Here is a 20,113-nt window from a genome sequence, read left to right as displayed (position 1 = left end):
CCCCCATCCCCATACTAGCCCTGAGGATCCCTGGGGTGGCCTTCCAACCTGGAAGCAAACAAGGAGGCAAAGACAACGGGCAGAGTTGTGACATCACAGAGGCTTCCAGAAATTACAGGACCTTACAAAAAACATGACTCCACCCCACAGAGCCATCCCTTCCCTGAGCGCCACTCGACCTGTAAGGTCCCGTGCGAGTCCCAGTTTATCTGGAAGGGCCAGTCTGCAAAGCGTATCCTCTTTCAATTGTCGCAACAGCAGGGTCAGTGAAACCTCTAAATAAGCCCAGGGGAAAATGGATTGAGGAGATTAAAAGTCACGTATGCTGAAACCAGACGTTCGCATGGTCAGAAACACAGGCTCCAGGTTTGAACCCAAAGCCCGAGGTGGATGCTGTAGCCCGCTGTTGAGTCCCGGGGATAGAACACTTCCCAGGGCTCGTACAGTTTTTCGAATTTTACAGTATGGTCCTAGACATTGTGTTTCGGGGTTGGAGAAAGAGTGTGGTAAGAGATAGGACGTCAAGTTTTGGAGTCAGACAGTATCAGAGACTTGAGTCCCAGCCTTACCAGCTAGTGCCCTGTCATGAGCCCCTGCTCGTACACTGCGCCGGCATAGAATAACCCCAAGAGCTTTGCGGTCATCGCAGGGCAGTCAGACACGTCACTGAGGACAAGAAACCAGCTTTCTAGCTTGCGTTAATTAAAAGACCAGCCTTTAAAGCCTATTTGTAACTCTCTGATTCATTTGGGAGAATTAGGACACCTTTTTTTTTTTTTTTAAAGGCCTTAAATGGGGGGTGCCTGGGTGGCTCAGTGGGTTGACTCTTAATTTCCGCTGGGCTGGTGATCCCTCGGTCCTGAGATCGAGCCCCACCTGGGGCTCCATGCTCAGTGTGGAGTCTGCTTGGGATCCTCTCCCACTGTCCCTCCTCCACTCTCTGTCTCGAAATAAATGAAATCTTTAAAAAATAAAAATTACAATAAACAAATAAAAGGCCTTCAATGAAAAAAAATACAAAACTGGTGGAAGGCATTTGTAGTTCGAACATTACAAATTAAAAGTGAGAGCAAAAGAAAGAAAGCCGTTTACCCAAGATGACTCAGTGTGTCCTTTGTTTTAACTTTGTGTGCCCTAAGCAGAAACCAAGCCCCCCTCCTTCAGAGGGTACTTGGTAGAGTCCAGCCCTGCTGTGGTTTTCCAACTTAAGAAGCCGTAAATTTTATAACTCTTCACCCTGCCGTCAGAGCTGCTGAATGTTGTGTCTGAAGTCAGGTGGTTCGCGTGTTAAAGGTAGACATTAAACAGTTCTACTGAGGACCTGGAAGTAGTTACAGAGGTTGCTTGCCAGCTGTAAATTAGAGACCCAGTGCCAGTTGGCTGGAAAATTCTCTGGACTCGGTCCAGTTAAGTAGACTGAATCGCTGGCGGTCTCTCTAAATGTGTGCATTTAGCAGCTCGCCGTGCAGGCTGACATGCAGTGCGGGGTGGCTCAGAAACAGAATTGTGATCTTGCGCCACGGGCGGGGGGCGGTGGGGGGCATTCCCGTGACCTGGAGGGAGTCTGTGTTCTCCGCTAGTGCCGAGAACAGTTACTGACTGCTTTCGACAAGGTCACTGAAAATGCTTTAAAATAGATGTGAGTGGAGGAACGATCGTGTTCAAATTGCCCCTTGTCCCGGCCGAGTTCCTCGGCGTTCACGGGGGCAGGTGGGGTCTCAGCTGTGTGGTTGTCATACTGCTGCTGTCCAGGTTCGGCTGGGACAGTCTGTGATCCAAGGGACGGCCAGGCTCACCTGCCCAGAGGTGCTAGTCTCCATATAGGAAGGGCAGGTGACATCAGTGTTAGACCACAGGGTCATTAAGAATTTGGAAAATCTAAAATTGTGTCTTAAAACTGGCGCATGTGACCACCTACAGGTCCAGCAAAGCTGGCCTCATGGATGTGGGACCTGTGACATCCACAAAGCCTCAGGCTCAGAAGGACTCTGTGTTCGGTCAAATGCTCTGCTGTCACTAACATGAAATCTTTAATAATTTTTAAAGATTTTATTTATTTATTAGAAAGTGAGAGAGCATGAACAGGGGAGCAGCAGAGAGAGAGGGAGAGGGAGAAGCAGGCTCCCCGCTGAGCAGGGAGCCCAACACAGGGCTCGATCCCAGGAGTCCAGGATCATGACCTGAGCCAAAGGCAGACACTTAACCAACTGAGCCACCCAGGCATCCCAATAATTTTTTTTTTTTAAACAAAGGGCCTTGTGTTTTCATTTTGCATCAGGCCCCACCATTTATGTAGCTATTCTTTAGGGTAGGATTGATTTTTTTTTAAACAAAGTCCTGTCTCTGAGAATAGGGTGAAAGAGTGACCAACAGAGATTCCATTAGCTAGGCAGACAGCCTGTTTCCAAAGGATCGACTATTTGCAAGCATCAAATAGTGAGAGACGAGATGATTGCCGCGTATCCTGTTCGTGGTCACTTTGCTCCTCAATACAGGATAAAGAAAAGGGCAGACAACACCTTAATTATCATCGAGAAGCAAATAATATGTTGTAACTGGCAAATACTCATCTTTTATATACTTGGCCTTGGTGTCTATTTGTTTAAATAATTGCTGTCTCTCAGAGGCCTGTATGAGCTGATGTTAGACTCTTCAATCAGCTTTCTGCTGGTTTATACAAATATTGTCTTTCAGCCTTCGCGATTGTGCACACGGCTCTGCATGTGAATTTGCGGCTACATAGACATTAAGTCAAGCCTAAGTCGTCTCATTTTTTAAAGCTGAGCATCTTTTATGCATTTACGTGCTCACTAAATGCATTAACGTGTTCAGCAAATAAAATATAAATGATATGTCCTATATGCCATAGATTCTATGAATACATTCATAGAATCCTGTGGATGTTTATAGTAAAGTGTGTAAGTTACTTCTCTTCTTGCTTTGGCTGGCTAAGTAAACTTACTGCACTGATAATATGAAATGGATTAGCTGCCTTCTTGGAATCAAATCTTCTGTTTGCTGCTGTTTCTACTTTTAGCTCAAGAATTTTACTCTTCAAATAAATACTTATTCTTCTCAATCTATTCCAAAAAATAGAAAAGGAAAGAAAACTTCCAAATTCATTCTATGAGGCCAGCATTACCTCAAAACTAGATAAAGAGTCCCCTAAAAAAGAGAACTACAGGCCAGGATCTCCGATAGGTAGAGCCAGAAATCCTCAACAAAATGCTAGCAAACCGAATCCAGCAAAACATTTAGGAAATCATTCACCACGATCAAGTGGGTTTTATTGCTGGGTTGCAAGAGTGGTTCAATATTTGCAAATCAATCAACATGATACATCACATTAATAAAAGAAAGGATGAGAGCCATCTGATCATTTCACTAGACACCAAAAAAGCACTTGACAAAGTACAACATCCATTCATGATAAAACCCCTCAGCATAGTAGATTTAGAGGGAACATGACTCAACATACCAACGACCGTATATGAAAAACCCACAGCTAATATCATCCTAAATGGGGAAAAACAGAGCTTTTCCTCTATGTTCAGGACAAGACAGGGATGTCTACTCTCACCACTGTTATTCAACTGGAAGTTCTAGCCACAGCAATAAGACAACAAAAAGAAAAGAATGGTACTCAGATCAGCAAGAAAGAAGTAAAACTTTCACTATTTGCAGATGACACGATGCTATATACAGAAAACCCTAAAGACTCCCCCTCAAAACTGCTGGAACTGACACATGAATTCAGTCAAGTCACAGGATACAGAATGAACATACAGAAATCTGTTGCATTTCTATATACCAGTAATGAAGCGGTAGAAAGAGAAATTAAGAAATCAGTTCCATTTATAATTGCTCCAAAAATAGTAAGATAAGGACTAAACGTAACCAAAGAGGTAGAAGACCTGAACCCTGAAAACTATAAAATGCTGATGAAAGAAATTGAAGATGACAGAAAGAAGTAAACATTTCATGCTCATGGATTGGAAGAACAAATATTGTTTAAATGTCTGCACTACCCAAAGCAATCCACACATTTAATGCAATCCCCGTTAAAATACCAACAGCATTTTTCACAGAGCTAGAATAAACAATCCTAAAATGTGTATGGAATGTACAAATCTGTATGGAAAGACCCTGAATAGCCAAAGCAATCTTGAAAAAAAGCAAAGCTGGAGGCATCACAATTCTGGACTTCAAGTTATGTTACAAAACTCTAGCGAACAAAACTGTATGGTACTGGCACAAAAATAGACACAGAGATGAATGGAACAGAATAGAAAACCCAGACGTGAACCCACAATTATACGGGAAATTAATCTTTGGCAAAGAAGGAAAGAATATCCAGTGGGAAAAAGACAGTCTCTTCAACAAATGGTGTTGGGAAAACTGGACAGCAACATGCAGAGGAATGAAACTGGACCACTGTCTTACACCAGACACAAAAATAAATTCCGAATGGATTGAAGACCTAAATGTGAGACCTGAAATCATAAAAATCCTAGAAGAAAACATAGTAACTTCTTTGGCATTGCCCTTAGCAACATCTTTCTAGATATGTCTCCTGAGGCAAGGGAAACAAAAGCAAAAATAAACTACTGGGACTACATCAAAATAAAAAACCGCTGCACAGGGAAGGAAACTATCAACAAAACTAAAAGGCGGGCTGCAGAATGGGAGACATTTGCAAATGGCATACCCAGTAAAGGGTTAGTATCTGAAATATATTTTAAAAACTCATAGAGCTCAACCCCTTAGAAGCAAATGAGCCAATTAAAAATGGATAGAAAACACGAACAGACATTTCTCCACAGAAAATGTATAGATGCCCAACAGACACATGAAAAGATGCTCAATGTTGATCGTCAGGGAAATACAAATCAAAACTATAATGAGATAACACCTTACACCAGTAAGAATGGCTGAAATCGGCAACACAAGAAACAACAGGTGTTGGCGAGGATGCGGAGAAAGGGGAACCCTCCTACACTGTTGGTGGGAATGCAAACTGGTGCAGCCACTGTGGAAAACAGTACGGAGGTTCCTCAAAAAGTTAAAATTACCCTATGGTTTAACAGTTACACTACTATTTACCCCAAGAATACAAAAATATTAATTCAAAGGGATATATGCATCCCAATATTTATAGCAGCATTATCTATAATAGCCAAATTTGGAAACAGCCCAAGGGTCCATCAACTAATGAATTGGTAGAGAAGATGTGGTGTATATACCTACAATGGAATATGACTCAGCCATAAGCAAGAATGAAATCTTGCCACTTGCAATGTCATGGCTGGAGCTAGAGAGTCTTATGGTAAGTGAAATGAGTCAGTCAGAGAAAGACAAATACCGTATGATCTCGCTCATATGTGGAATTTAAGAAACGAATGAGCAAAGAAGGTAAAAGAGAGAGAGGGGCAAACCAAGAAACAGAGCCTTAACTATAGAGAGCAAACTGAGAGTTACCAGAAGAGAGATGGGGGGGGATAGGTGATGGGGAGGAAGGAGGGCACCTGTGTGATGAGCACCGGGGGACGTATGGAAGGGCTGAATCACTGTATTGCTCACCTGCAACTAATATTACACACTATGTTAACTAACTGGAATTTAAATAATTTTTTTTAATTAAAAAAAGTTTTACTATTCGGAGGATCCTTACATATTTTTATTTAAATTGTGAGGGAAGGTAGTTGGGAAACTCAATATAAAAGTTTGCCCTTTGGGGGGGGAATAGAAATCCTCAAAGAGAACTGAAATTCTCTTTTTTTTTTTTTTTTGGTGGCTTCTTTGTGGAAATCGTCACCAAGATACTTTGTTAATTAAACGACAGCTACAGGGGCGCCTGGGTGGCTCAGTTGTTAACCGTCTGCCTTCGGCTCAGGTCTGATCCCAGAGTCCTGGGATCGATCCCCACATCAGGCTCCTCCGCTGGGAGCCTGCTTCTTCCTCTCCCACTCCCCCTGCCTGTGTCCCTCTCTTGCTGGCTGTCTCTCTCTCTCTGTCAAATACATAAATAAAAATCTTAAAAAAAGAAATGAGCGCTACAAAGCTTTAGGGAGTCATGTGATCTGCCCTCCCCCCTCCCCCAAATTTCACAGCAGCATTTGATTTTCCTTTGCGGGTTCTAAGACAGTTTGTTTTTCATCCCTTCAGTAACAGTCAGTGAATGATTTTTATAATACTAAAATGGTGCGGCCTTATCTCCTCTAGTGAAGAATATGGCTTCTCCTCGTCCCTAGGGCGCCATGAGCATGGAAATGAGAAGAGGTGATGAGCTTAGACCAAGGAAGCAACAGTGGCGATAGACAAAGTGAAACACGGTCAGACTGGAGGCACACTGAACGTGAAGAGAACTCCATTTCCTGGGTGATTCGATGCAGGGTGTGAGAAAAAGGAGATCGGGGTGCTTCCAACTTTTTATCTGGGCCTAAACCATTGGAAGGGCTGGTTGCTATTACATGGGATTAAGAAGAACAGGGTACAGGGAGGAGAATCATGAGGTCGCCGTTGAATGTCGATATGCCTTTTATATATTCAAGTAGAGAAGCTCCATAGGCAGCTGGATGTGTGAATATGGGCCTCAGAGCACGGGCTTCATCTCCAGCTCTGCTGCCCAATAGGACAGCCACTGGCCACACGTGGTTATTTAAGCTTAGATTTAAATTAAATGTAAAGGTTTATTTAGCCATGGTTCTATGCTATGCTCAGTAGCCCCATGTGGCTTGTGGCTGCCATACGGAGCAACATGGGATTAGAGTAGAGTCATCACTGTAGAATGTTCTCTTGGAAAATATGGTGTGGAGTGATGAATTGGGGAGTGGTCAGCATGCGGATTGTACTTAAAATCAGAGCACTGGATGAAATCACATGAAGGAGCGTGTGCAGATAAAGGAGAGGTCAAGAGGTTGGGGGTCACTCTGATAATGAATAGTTAGGAGATATGGAGGATTCAGCCAAAGAAACTAGGAATGAAGTTCTGTGGGGCAGGAAAAGCACTGCGAGAATGGGCTTCTGGTGGCAAAGCAAGGAGGAAGTGATCGATTGTGTCCAATGAGACGAGGCCCATCAACTATTGGATCTGGCAGGGTGCCCATGAAAGAGCGGTTTCGGTGATGTGTTGGCGAGGGACGCCTGAGCCAGAAGGCTCCTGGGTGAATGAGAAAAGATATGGAGACAGAGAGTAAAGACAACTCTTTGAGGGATTTTTCCTATAAAGGGAATCAGTGAAATTAGATCTGAGCTGGAGGGATATGTGGAGATATATCCCACGTGTGTGGAGATTTTTTTAAAATGAGAGAGAGAGAATAGCATGCTTGGACTGATGGGAAAGACCTAAGAGAGAAATTTGAGTGAAGCTCAAATAAGGGGCGGCTGTAGTAGCGGTCTCCGTAAGTGGGTGACGGCAGATGGGATCTGGAGCCTAGTGGAAAACCTGGACCAAACAGGAGCTAGGGTCGGGCGTCCTGGGTGAGGGTGCGAGAGCTGGAGTTTCACGAGTACCGATGGAGTAAGAAGTGTCACGGGGGGACCGCGTACGTTCTCTTCTTGCTGGTGGCCTCGGTGATCCTCTGTGGCTAGCTTTACTGGAGGCTGAGGGAAACTTGACATCTTGATTGGTTGTGTTTAATAGTAATGACACTTTGATGTACTTAATTTTTTTTTTTCCTGAACACACCCTGCTATTCACAGCGACATTTTTAAATGTTTTACGGTGAAATCACAGTCCACGTGTGGCTTAGATTCTAGAGTCTGTCTAAAAGGTGAAAACCGATTATATTTTCAGTGCCCATTGAAAGTGTGTTAAGCCCCTCTCAAATCACCAGAATGTAAGTCTTTCGAGCTCAGAAGGCAAAAACTAATATTTTTAATATTTTGTGCATTTCCACTGGGGACCCCAAAACCAGGATCTAGTTTGAAGGGCAGAGAATGGGGTGGGCTTAGGAAATGGAGATAAGTGGATTTCTTTCTCTGTCATGCTTAACACTTGAACTTGTCTCCCTTACTCGTGTGTGTGATACAATTCCATGTGTTATAAAATGATCCTGCCCTTGGGAGCCTTATTGCTCACTACAGCTCCCCAAACAACTCCATGTACTTCTCCTACATCTTACTGCCACACGTGGACGGGTGCACGGCATTATTCTCTCCTCGCGAGATCTCTGTACCAAGAGATTCTGCTTAAAGAGATATGGCACAAAGAAAACAAACTCAAAATATTACATATGAGATACTACTTTAATTGAAGGGGGAACTGAGTTGAAATATCAATGAGCATCAAGATTCCTTTCAGAATGTAAAACCTCTCTCCAAATTCTAGTTTGATTGTGAATAAAACTCTCAATTGTGTGCTTAATATCAACAACAGTTTTAATAAGCAATAAATAGCCATAAAAAGAAGAAAAAGACTAGAAGGATCTTCAAAAATAAGACCTCTAGGACCTTGATTTTGAGGTTTCCACTGGGGACTAACGAGAATTTGGCATTTGTCCATTTTAATGGTATTACCACCTGTTGTGTTTGGGTTTTGTCTTGGATGGGGGCGAGGGGAGAAAAGACTCATTTCTCAGCATGTCATTTCTGGGAGGCACCAAGGATCCGTTTTGTGGTAAAACCAACGGTGTTCACACTACGCACTCCTCAGGGTACGCCGTGATCGTCCCGGAGACGCTGGAGCTAACAGTGAAGTGGAAACCGTTTTGTAGCATCCTGAGCAGCCGAAGGGCCTTGAGCCGCTGCCACCCGCCCCGCTCTACCTGACGTGGGGTCTCACCGGACAGGGAAAGAGCCGGGCCTTCCTAGTTTTTAACTGGAACTCGGCTTTGCTTTGGGGGCGTGAATGCCTAGTCCTAGTGGTAAAGAATTTTCCGCAAGACTCATGGGGCGGGAGAGAAACAGCTATTTATACTCATGTTTGAGATTAAAAGAAGGAAAAAAAGGAAAAGCAATACTTAAGAGAGCATCAGGAAGGGAGACGCATAATGTTTGCCGCAGACAGAAGGTGACAGATTGCAGTATTTAGGCACATTTTGTTGGCGGTCCTACTCCTATTTTAAGCTTATTCAGCAGTCACCTGTGTGATCCTATACAAGGTCTTTCTTGTCAGTTTTTTTCAATGAAAAAATGAGCAGCTATGTTGTAGACTTGTAGGAATTTATTTGTAAGATTTTATTTATTTATTCGACAGAGATAGAGATAGCCAGTGAGAGAGGGAACACACACAGGGGGAGTGGGAGAGGAAGAAGCAGGCTCATAGCGGAGGAGCCTGGTGTGGGGCTCGATCCCATAACGCTGGGATCACGCCCTGAGCCGAAGGCAGACGCTTAACCGCTGTGCCACCCAGGCACCCCTTTAAAAAAGTTTTTATTCCAATTTCAGTGAGTTAACATACAGTGTAATGTGAGTTTCAGGCGTACAGTACAGTGATTCAGCCCTTCCATCCGTCCCCCGGTGCTCAGCAGACAGGTGCGCCTCTTAATCCCCATCACCTATCTCACCCCCCAGTTCCCCTCTGGTAACCCGCAGTGTGTTCTCTAGAGTTAAGACTCTCTTTCTTGGTTTGCCTCTTTTTTTCTTTCTTTTTTTTTTTTTTTTTAGTTTATTATGTTATGTTAGTCACCATACAGTGTATCCTTAGTTTTTGCTGTAGTGTTCCATGATTCATTGTTTGCATATAACACCCAGTGCACCATGCAATACGTGCCCTCCTTAATACCCATCACCAGCCTGTCCCATTCCCCCACCCTCCTCCCCTCTCAAGCCCTCAGTTTGTTTCCCAGAGTCTATAGTCTCTTGTGGTTCGTTCCCCCTTCTGGTTTGCCTCTTTCTCTCACTTTGCCCCCTAGGCTCGTTTGTTTTGGTTCTTAAATTCCACATATGAGTGAGATCATATGGTATTTGCCTTCCTCTGACTGACTTCACTTAGCATGATACTCTCTAGCTCCATCCATGTCGTTGCAGATGGCGAGATTTCGTTCTTTTGTATGGCTGGGTAATGTTCCATTGCATGTATACACCACAGCTTCTGTATCCATTCGTCTACTGATGGACACTTGGGCTGCTTCCATACTTTGGCTATTGTAGGTAATGCTGCTGTAAACAATAGGGTGCATGGATCCCTTTGAATTAGTATTTTTGTATTCTCGGGGTGAATGATAGTGTGATTGCTGATCATAGGGTGGTTCTATTTCTAACTTTCTGAGGAACCTCCATACTGTTCCCACAGTGGGGGCACCAGTTTGCATTCCCACCAACAGTGCAAGAGGGCTCCCCTTTCTCCACATCCTCGCCAACGCCTGCTGTCTCTTGTGTTCATTTTAGCCATTCTGAGAGGTGCGAAGTGATACCTCATTGTAGTTTTGATTTGTATTTCCTTGATGACCTGTGACGTTGGGCATCTTTTCACGTATCCTAAGTCCTTTTGAGATTAAATCTGTTCCAGTATATACATTACCAATCCCTACTTCTGATCCTCTTTCTTTTTGTCTTACCTGTTCATCCTGGTACAAAATCAACAGACACATTCTCTTTGGACAGATTCTCTTTGGAAATCCTACTGGAAACCTGCTTGGATTCTAAAACTGATGATAGGTAACTCTAAGGGGGGTATTCTGTGGTTTTTGGAGTGCCTCCCTCGTGCCCAGGAGAAGGATTGTAAATTGTGGCCCAGGACAAATCTTAAAAATAGATATATGTAGATTCAGTTTCAACCATTTCTGTGAGGCACCACTGTGTGTTCGTACCATGCTAGGCTTTCAAGCTTAATGGGAAGGTCGAGACCTCATAATATAACCTTATTGCCTTCAATATATTGTAAAAAAATTTTTTTTGCGTTATTAATGGATATACATAGAGTTGAGGGTTGTGGGCTTACAGCAAATGTCAAGTCATGTTTCCTATTTAGCATCCGTCTAAATCACAGCTTTGATGATATGGAAACACACATTTGAAAGTATCAAGGGAAAACTTGAAACCAACATAAAACATACTTGGGAACAATGGCGTGAGCCAACTTGAAGGTCAAAATGTCATACAAATATCTTTAAAATGCTCGGTGAGATTTCTGGAATTCCAGGGTCTGACCTGTCTCTTCATCTCTGGTTTGTATCTACGCTGTCCAGGTCCTGATGCAAGGCAAAAATCCGGGGATAGCTTGGAAGTATGCACTTCCCAAGGTCACGAATGGAACTCAGCCGGCCTCAAAAAGACACAGCCATGCCTGGACCACAGTGCAGTCTCCGTGCTCCGTCTCTTGTGGGGGAGGTAGGGGATTTTCCAGTTCGCCCTTCCAAGTGTCTTCTCAAAACAGGTCCATCGATCTCAGACCTCTTTGAATTGTATGATTCAAATAAGCAACAAAAGAGCTGTCTTTTTTGGGAACCATCCTTGTTAAAAGCAAATACTATTGTCCTCTTTAAGGATTTTCCTATGTACAAGGGAACCAAGTCTCAGCATTCAAGTCATTCATAACCAGGACTCAAGAGTTACCTATCTGAATGTGGGGGGGGGGGGGATAGACAAAATACCTATTTATTTATATTTTTCTTTTCAGCTTATAGTTCAGTTTCTCTCTATCCTGACTTTTCCGTCGGGTAAGAACCTCCCACTGAGGCTTGTGGAACATGGGGTCAACACCAGTGAGGACACACGCAAGGCAAACGTAACACGTCTGTCTGAAACGCGAGTGTTGTGTCATTCCATCCCCTCGGGTGAGGCCAGCAAAGTCTCTCTCAGGAGGGAAGTGTAGTAAATCTGAGAAATTACCCTCCTAAGGGAGGGAAAACAACAGCCATCTTCTCAGCGAGTAGAAGGCAAGCATTTTATTTAGATCCAAAAGTACCATCTATTTGTGTGTAAGTCGGTACTTGTTCCCCTTGCCCCTGCGAGAAGAAGAACGGAAGTCTATAAACGGATCCATAAAGCTGAAGCATGAAGGCTGGTCACTCGTTTTCTCATTATCAGAGCCCCTGGTGACCGTGGGTCTACCCACCTGTGCCCATCCCCCCACGCACACGGGGGCACCCTGAACCAGCCACGAGCAGAAATATAGAAAATGAAGAAGTTCTTAGGTCTGTACGGCTTCTTCAGGTGTTTATGCTAATTAACAAAATACAAGGACATATTTCTTTGTTAAATATATTACATACTTGAGAAGTAGTAGTTTTTTTACAGAAATCAGTAAAGGGGACTAAAAGTGCGCGTATCCCGATGAGCCCTGAGTAACGCGTAGCACTGCCGAGTCCTCGTGTCATACACCGGAAACTAACCCAACGCTGTATGCTAGTTACACAGAAAGAAGAAAATGTAAAATTACCAAAAGAAGTAACACATTTTTAGTAATACACATTTTAAAGGCAATATGCTATGCAGAAGAAAAAGACCCTCATGCTTTAATCAGCACATGCCAATGGTAATAGTTTTGTCTGTGTCATTCTGTCGCCTCCTTATGCAAATATAAAATCACATGTGTTGGATGTTCTCAGACGCACACCACACAGATCATTTTGTATTCTTTTTTTAACTGCACAGAAACCATGCTATTGATACATGTTTACAATATGCTCTTTGTCACTTACTCTTAAATTACGAGCAGTTTTTCATGTATTAAATGCTCTTTGAGATCATTTGCAATGACTTCCTGGTATTCCAGGGAGAGCACAGTTCCTTGGGAAGGAGAGCGATTCAATCCATTTGCCATTTATGGGGAATGAGTCCCACCAAAGGCAGGATGCTGGAGAAATGCATTGTGAGATCCTCCCCTTGCCCCAATTTAGCGATTCCTTCCTGTGACTTCCAGACCGTAGTGTGTCCGAGGCATGTGAGGAGAGTCCAAATGAATAAATGCTGCACAAGTAAACGATTAGCTTTAGGGAATCCCAGTGGTGGTACGTGCCTTCTCCAGGCAAACTGGTCATTATCACAGGAGTGACTTTTCATTGTTTCTCAGATTCCATTTTAAGGAAAAGTACCATGTAAATATAAACAGAATTCAAAGAGGAGGCAGCATCCTATTTGGAGAGCTGACAAAATTATTCACACACATAAAAAATACGTGCCTCTGATGAGAAGTCCGGAGACAAACATTACAAGCCAGGCAGCAGGTGCCACTAAAGCAAAAACCGAAAGCCCCGAGTCCTAGCTGACGGGTACGAATCCGCATTCAGAGAATTCCACTTTTTGTTTGTATCTACTTCTTATGGAAGTAGAAGATGCCTCATGGAAAAGCAGGATATTAGACTTTCCCTGTATAATTTACCAACGGTTTTCTTTGAAGAACATTTTCCAGTAGATGGATGCAATGTGAGTTAAAGTTCGTGGATGTTCCCGTGTATAGCCACCCTGTTTTCAAAAGGTTGTATTTATCACTTCGTGGTTCAAGAATCCACAGCGGGCTTGAAAACTAAGACACTACACACTAAAATTATTAAAATATGAAAACTATTATCTCGGGGGGAAATGGGATTCAAATTAGTTGCAGATTTTGTCCAAAGGAGGTGTTCTCAACACAGTATTTGGATTCTGTACCTTAATTAAACATCAGAACCGTGGTAAGTCAGAAGCTGCACTTGGAAATGAAATTGAATTGGTTATCCGTAATTTTCACTTTGTAACTTTTGATGTCTTACTAGGTTACATAAGTGTAAAGGCCATTTGCTTACGAGATCAAAACACTCAAGTCAGTTCCTCGTTCTGCAATGCAAGGACCAAGCCAGCAACTGAACCCAAAATATGCAATGCTTTCTCCTGCCCTGCTTAGTAAGTCATCTGGAAATGTCTTTCTCGCTATATTTGTACTTGGATGCTCTTCTTGGTGATATGAGAAAATTAAAACCCACTGCTGGTGCTTCTGCTCATAAGTGACCCAGAGACAAACAGAATGCCCAAAAAAAGTAACAGGGAAAAGAAGACAATTGAGGTTAAAATATATAACTGGAAAAAAAACACAGATTTGCTTTAGACATTCATTGGACTCCAGCTATGCAAACCGAACCCTGGGATTTAAACGTGTCTTTTTAAAAATTTTTTTTATTTTTAAATCTTTACATAGAGCTTCCTCTGAACTAAGTCAAACAGACAGTTAAATAATACAAAATCCCGTATTAGTTAAATTTACATGTGGCTGTGTGCTTAACTTTCATATAGTCATCCAAGAATTTAAAAATCATAATACTATGCAGACCATGAAACCCCAAATGCAAATTACACAGTAGCAAGACACAAAATGAAAAGAAAGAGGTAGAGGCCAAGTGGTATTCGGCTTCTGATGATGGCACTCTATGGGGAGCTCGGCGGCTGTGTTTGGGGATGGATTTTAGCCACACTATTGTTTGGACGCTAATTTTAAAGTAATCTTCCCAGCCGAATGGAGTCTTTTGTGTGATTTATCTTCTGCCAGATGTATTTATATAGAATCGACAGTTTCTTCTAAAGCAGTGTTGTGTTCCCTAATGTTTCAGACCATCTTAATAAGTAGTGTTTGCTTTGTGGTGATGCAATTATATTGCACAATCTTTTTATACACATGCATGTGTTTTTTCCTTGTAATAGTGCAGTCATCATTGTTTGAGGCTTTAGCTATTCAGCAATCCTGTATGCCCCATTGTCCACCTAGTTTTTCTCCAAGAATCTGGAACCAGCTGTGTCCCGAACACAAAGAGTAGATGGAAAGTTGGTGGGCTTCCGTGGACTTTTCTGTTTTGCTGGGAAATATCTGATTCTAAAAGATACCTAGTGGCTCTGAGACATGATTCCCAACCAGTGTTACTGAAGCTTGTGGGGTCATGTCTTCTTTAGATGGTGTGTGTGGGGGGGGATTGTGAGTCTGCTTGAATGGCAAGCTGATGTTTTGTGATTTTAAGCCTCCACTGCATTGCTGGTTATTTCTACCAAGTGAAGAAAAGGACCCTATTCATAGGCCAATCCGTGAAAAGGGAGAGAGCCTAGCTTGTGCCCGACTTCTAGAATTTCCATGATGACCCTGTGTAGAAATGATACTCTGCAGTAACCAGCTACTGGCTATTGAAAAGTGGAACAGGCCTCACAAGGACTGCAGGATTGGAGTGGCAAAATGGGCAGGATCTGTTGCTCCCTTCCTTTCTTCTCCACCTTATCATTTTTATCTTTGTATTTTCTGTTGGAATAATGGGACCTTCAGGGACTTTTGGTCCCCAGACATAATACTGGAAATAAGGTCTTAGGTTATTCGAGTTACAAGGACAAAAGAGTTCATCCCATCTAACTCCGTTATCTTCCCATGCGACAACCATGTCGTATGCACCTGCTGGATGCCAGCCTCGGGCTGACGACGGGGATCTGGAGCACTTGTACTTCCTGCCACCAGGGAACTCACAATCAAGGGGAAAAGAGGAGTGTGTAAGGAAGTAATTGAGAGGCTGTGAGATTTGTGCTGTGAAGAGGTCATGTGTAAAAAAAAAAGGGGGGGGGGGAATGGACAGTGTAGGAGCTGGGCTCTGAGGTGGGGTTGCTAGGGACTGAGGACAGATGGGGAGTAAGCCTTGGGCCCAAGGGTGCAGAACCGTGCCTGGCATGCAAAAGGTCTACCTGTGTGTGCTCTTTCTATACTTTCACGGACTCATATTTGTCGCTGAAGGAAGAACTTGAATTGGGTAGACAAAGATGCCGTCTTTATAGGAAAATGGTGAAACTAATAATCCCATAATACTAAGTATGTTTTCTTTGCATCTTACAAGACACAAATAATTATACAAATAAGGAATTATTCTATTTTGTATTATTTTTCTTTAAATAAGAGAATATGGGTTATGCAATGTTTTAGAACCCACATCATCCAGAACTCATGTGTCATACTCTCTGGACGAAAGGCCAGGTTTCTATCTTCACACTCAGGCTGGTGGGGGGAACCAGGGGAGAAAACTACAGGACTGGTAAAGGTGGCAGGAATGCAAGGTGAAACAAAAACGTACTTGGTCTCACTGAGGTTTTGTTGCTTGACATGATATTTATAATACTGGTAAACCAAGGTCAGTCTCAGACATCGCTCCTATGACTGAAATGCATAAGGTCGTCTCTGGGGGATCTTGTTCATGCCAGGCCTTCCATTCCTACATTATCAATTGGTCAAGTGCGGTTGCTGGAAAGGGTTAGTAGGTTTCACTGCATCACCCTTCATTCACATGCACACCAGGTCTCAGAACACCGTGAAAAATGTGATCTGGCAACTTTTCAATAAAGAACACGAGGTTGTGTCTCTAACTCATCCATAAAGTTGAAGAATAACCAGAATAGTTGGGAGAACTGCCTCCTTGGAAATAGTTTCTCTTAAGATCGCCGCTGGATGTGCCCTTCCCTCCTGCAGGGAGGGAATGTGCCCCCTCCCCATCCCCCCATCCCCTTCCCTCTTTCCCTTCCCATTGAAAATTCTCCCCTCGGTCTCATTACCGTACTTCGTATTAATGTCTAGTACAGCAGTTACCCCACAGTATTGTCCTTATTTGTTCACGTATCCACCTCATCACTGTGTTGTATGTAGGCTCCTTAATGGAAAGAACATTGCCTCGTTCATTTTTCCAACCCCGATGCCTAGGAGAGTCCCTGGCACACAGCGAAGATCCCAGTAGATTTGGCCGAATGAATGAATCACTCAGGTTTCCAAATGGCACATGTTTCTTCCCTTGCCGAGAGCAGGAATGTGTTTTTGCCCAGAACTGTGTGGTGACTACATGTGACTCCCTATCCCTGGACCACATTCGCATTAGGCTTTGAAACCCATAGAAGAATAATTACTAGGAATCGCCCTTATCGGTTCTAAAATCGATCAAAGGCTTTCATTGGGTGGCTAACGTCTGTGCTTCGGAAGGGGTGAGCCAAAGCCTCAGCTTCATCGCAAGTAATTTTGTTTTTCACTGCAAGCTGGAAGCCCGGCGAATGGAGTGAGTGCAGCAGGTCGTGTGCCGGGGGACAGCAGAGCCGCAAGATCCAGTGTGTGCAGAAGAAGGCCTTCCAGAAGGAGGAAGCAGTGGTGCATTCTCTCTGCCCAGTGAGCACACCCACGCAGGTGCAAGCCTGCAACAGCCACGCCTGCCCACCGCAGTGGAGCCTCGGGCCGTGGTCGCAGGTAACTGGGCGACACTTGGAGTCACGAGTCTTGTTCCTGCTGGACAAAGACAGTGGCAAAAATATGGGTGGTACCCTTGCTCCCCGTGGGACCCCCCACTGTTGATGCTTTCCCGGGGATCACAGGGAGTTACTGTGACAAGGCATTTTAATTTGTATTTTTGGTGATTTTGCTGCAAGCTGCAGGTTGGGAAGCCCTGCACAATAGCGCAGTCTTCCTCAAGTCGAGAAAGCAGAGTCGGGGCCCTTGAGGCTGGCTAGTGAGCACAGCCAGAAAGGATCCGAGTGTTGGTGGATTGGCAGACAAAACGGCTACTGAGTTCTCCAAAGCAATTAGAAAACACAAATACAGAGAAGGAGGCATAGGGAGCATATTCAGCTCTTGCTTCAGGGGAAAGAGCCATGGTGTTCGAGGGATCCGCAGGGGAGTCGGGCATAAAGCTTCCTGTCATCACAAACCCTCAGTGAAAGGTAGAAAAGTATAAAGTCAGAAGAGGCCCTGACCTGCCTGCCCTTCACAGCTCAGAGGTGCTCTGTGGGGGCTGAGGTTGTCAAAGGTCCTGTCACGTGGTGTCTGGAAGCGTTTTCACTATCCCAATTCAGGGGGAATGACGCTGTGGGCATCTATTTGGTAGAAACATTCCACAGTGTCGGGGCCGGCCTCCCGAAACAAAGGTTTATCTGGTCCAAGACCTGACGACGGTGCGGATTCTGCTCTGTGGCAGCCCAGGCTCTGCTAAACCACGGATGTCCAGCCAGTGTTATGGAGACATCAGAAAGATGCAGGGGTTCCGTCACCTGAGCTGTGAAGCCAGGGAGAAGTCCGCGATCACATTTCTACCGTGCTTTCCTTTAGGGACCATTATCCCGGAGCATGGACTTCTGGTTAATGTAGCCGTGTTCTGCCACATCCCCAGCAGAGTTCAGATCAAGGCTTTTGTTGTAATTATAGGACGTGGGATTTTTTTTAATGTTACCCTCTGGTAGGGGCACAAGGAGCCAGCAGTGGGAAGAGTACCTTTGACACGCATCGCTATGCTTTAAAATGAAGGAACTCCTTTACAGCAGGTCAGTCTAAATAGGATATGGTGTTATGTCTGGTCTCTTTTTCAGCAAGTAAGGAGGTTCACTTTCCAAGAGGAAAATTTAAAGGGCTGTTTTAGCCAAATGTGTGTGGTAGGCCTCAGGAAAAGAAGTGGGGGGCCAAACAGTTCCAAATGCAACCTCATGAAAAGGAGCTTTGGTTCAGAGCTTGCCCCAAATTTGACATGGAAAAATTTTGAGCGAGTATTTTACGTCCTTAGTTTTTTGTTTTGTTGTTGTTTACTAAGATCAAATGTGTCCTTTTGGGAACATCTTCATGACAAACTTGAAAGGAGACCCTCAAAATGTTACCTCAACCTGTTCTTCCCTTAGAGACCATGTCTCTAAAACCCTCTGGGAAGCAATTTTAAAATATTTCATCATTCTTAAAAAATAATAATAAATAATTTAAAAAACAGGACAAAAACATGAAGACATAAAATAAGAATTCTATTGAGTAAGGGTCAGCCAGTGAGACATTTTGACTGTGAATGAAGGATGATACCTGTTAGCCATGCATCTCCCCGTCTGATACCAGACCAAGCTGTCTGCCCACCTCTGCTGCGTGACAGCTGTTTCATTGATCTCAGTCACGTTCTCTCGGCTCCGAGTCTCAGATGGCCCTTCTGGAGAATGGGACGATAGCCGTGAGCTCAGAGGGTGGGCAGAAGGCTGTGGCTAGAAGTCAACATGCATGTGTCATCACACGGAAGGCGTTAAATAACTCGTCTGCTGCGGTGTTTGCAGATTATGATAATAGCGTCCCCAACATCCCTCTCTCTTAAGGATGTGAAGAGCCAGAAGTCATGTGGGTCCTCGGAGGAGGCTTAGAATTGTGCCCAGATGTTTGCATGTTGACAAAGAGCCAAGGCACGAGGGGCACATCTCCTATGGCCCTTCTGATCAGAAACCAAGGCCGGGGAGGGGACGTGCCCCTTGAGGGCAGACTCAGACCTGGAGCCAACACCTTCCAAGTGACCCCGATAAGTTAACTACTCATCTGAAAGTGAGGACATTCTTCCCCGCCTCGTCTGTCCCACAGAGTTCTCGGGCAGGGCCGGAGAGTAAGAGTGCAGCAGTGACGGGCCCAACGCGCGGTTCAGTCCGACGCTGGCCGAGTGCTTCCTTCCTTCTTCCCCTGTGGTGAGCACACAGCCCGCCTCCGGGGCAGCAGCTGCGTAGGAACAAGAGGTGGACACCCTCAGCCCATTTGTAGCAATGTCACAGTCTCTTGCTATTACACAGCTATTTGTGTTGTACTTCCTATCGGGAGCACAATAAGAGCCGGCCACGTACCACTCTCCCGGTAATCACGTGTGCCGTGGACAGAAAGCCTCGTCTCCGGCCCCGGGCACCCAGCAGCCCCTGGGCATTCAGATGTCGAAGGTGAATGCTAACCTGCATTTAAGGCCTCTGGAGGGAGGAACGATTTCTCCTACTGACTGCAAGGGATTTTACTGGGCATTTGGTTTCAAAGCTGACAAAGTTTGTTGAATACCTCATTAATACGTGCTCAGCGTTCACCTGGAAGAACATCATTTGAAACTAGCATGCAAATGACTTTTTTTCCCTCCCCATCTCCAGTGTTCCAAGACCTGCGGGCGAGGGGTGAGGAAGCGTGAAGTGCTGTGCCAAAGCCCTCCGCCGTCAGAGAAGGTCCCGGAGACCCTGTGCTCCAGCAGCCCGAGGCCAGAGTCCCAGGAGGGCTGTGTGCTAGGACGATGCCCCAAAAACACCCGGCTGCAGTGGGTTGTCTCCTCCTGGAGTGAGGTACGAGCTGCGAGTTGGTCCTGCTGGGTTGTGTGTGTGAATGCTCAGTTCACCCACCGACCCCAGGTGCTCAGACCGCCTTCCTGTTGCACACACACAGCAGGTGCCTACTAATTCTCCGTTCTTCCCACCCGATCCTTCGCCAAACCCTGACGAC

At 44.5% G+C, this 20,113-nt stretch overlaps 1 protein-coding gene across 5 annotated transcripts in view; it reads left to right on the top strand.

Moving 5' to 3' along the window:
* Positions 1 to 20,113, top strand: part of ADAMTS18 (ADAM metallopeptidase with thrombospondin type 1 motif 18) — a 137,421-nt gene that overhangs the window by 107,056 nt on the left and 10,252 nt on the right. For all 5 annotated transcript variants that reach the window (XM_057314296.1, XM_057314297.1, XM_057314295.1 and 2 more), the window contains 4 exons: positions 11,130 to 11,271; positions 13,638 to 13,764; positions 16,900 to 17,104; positions 19,771 to 19,956. In XM_057314296.1, coding sequence (XP_057170279.1) covers positions 11,130 to 11,271; positions 13,638 to 13,764; positions 16,900 to 17,104; positions 19,771 to 19,956 — 660 coding nt within the window. The remainder of the gene's footprint in view (positions 1 to 11,129; positions 11,272 to 13,637; positions 13,765 to 16,899; positions 17,105 to 19,770; positions 19,957 to 20,113) is intronic.

Source organism: Ursus arctos, unplaced genomic scaffold (genome assembly GCF_023065955.2).
Source record: "Ursus arctos isolate Adak ecotype North America unplaced genomic scaffold, UrsArc2.0 scaffold_19, whole genome shotgun sequence".
NCBI classification, from domain to species: Eukaryota; Metazoa; Chordata; class Mammalia; order Carnivora; family Ursidae; genus Ursus; species Ursus arctos.
The sequence above is the reverse complement of the archived record's forward strand: the minus strand, read 5'-3'. Positions and strand labels throughout refer to the sequence as shown.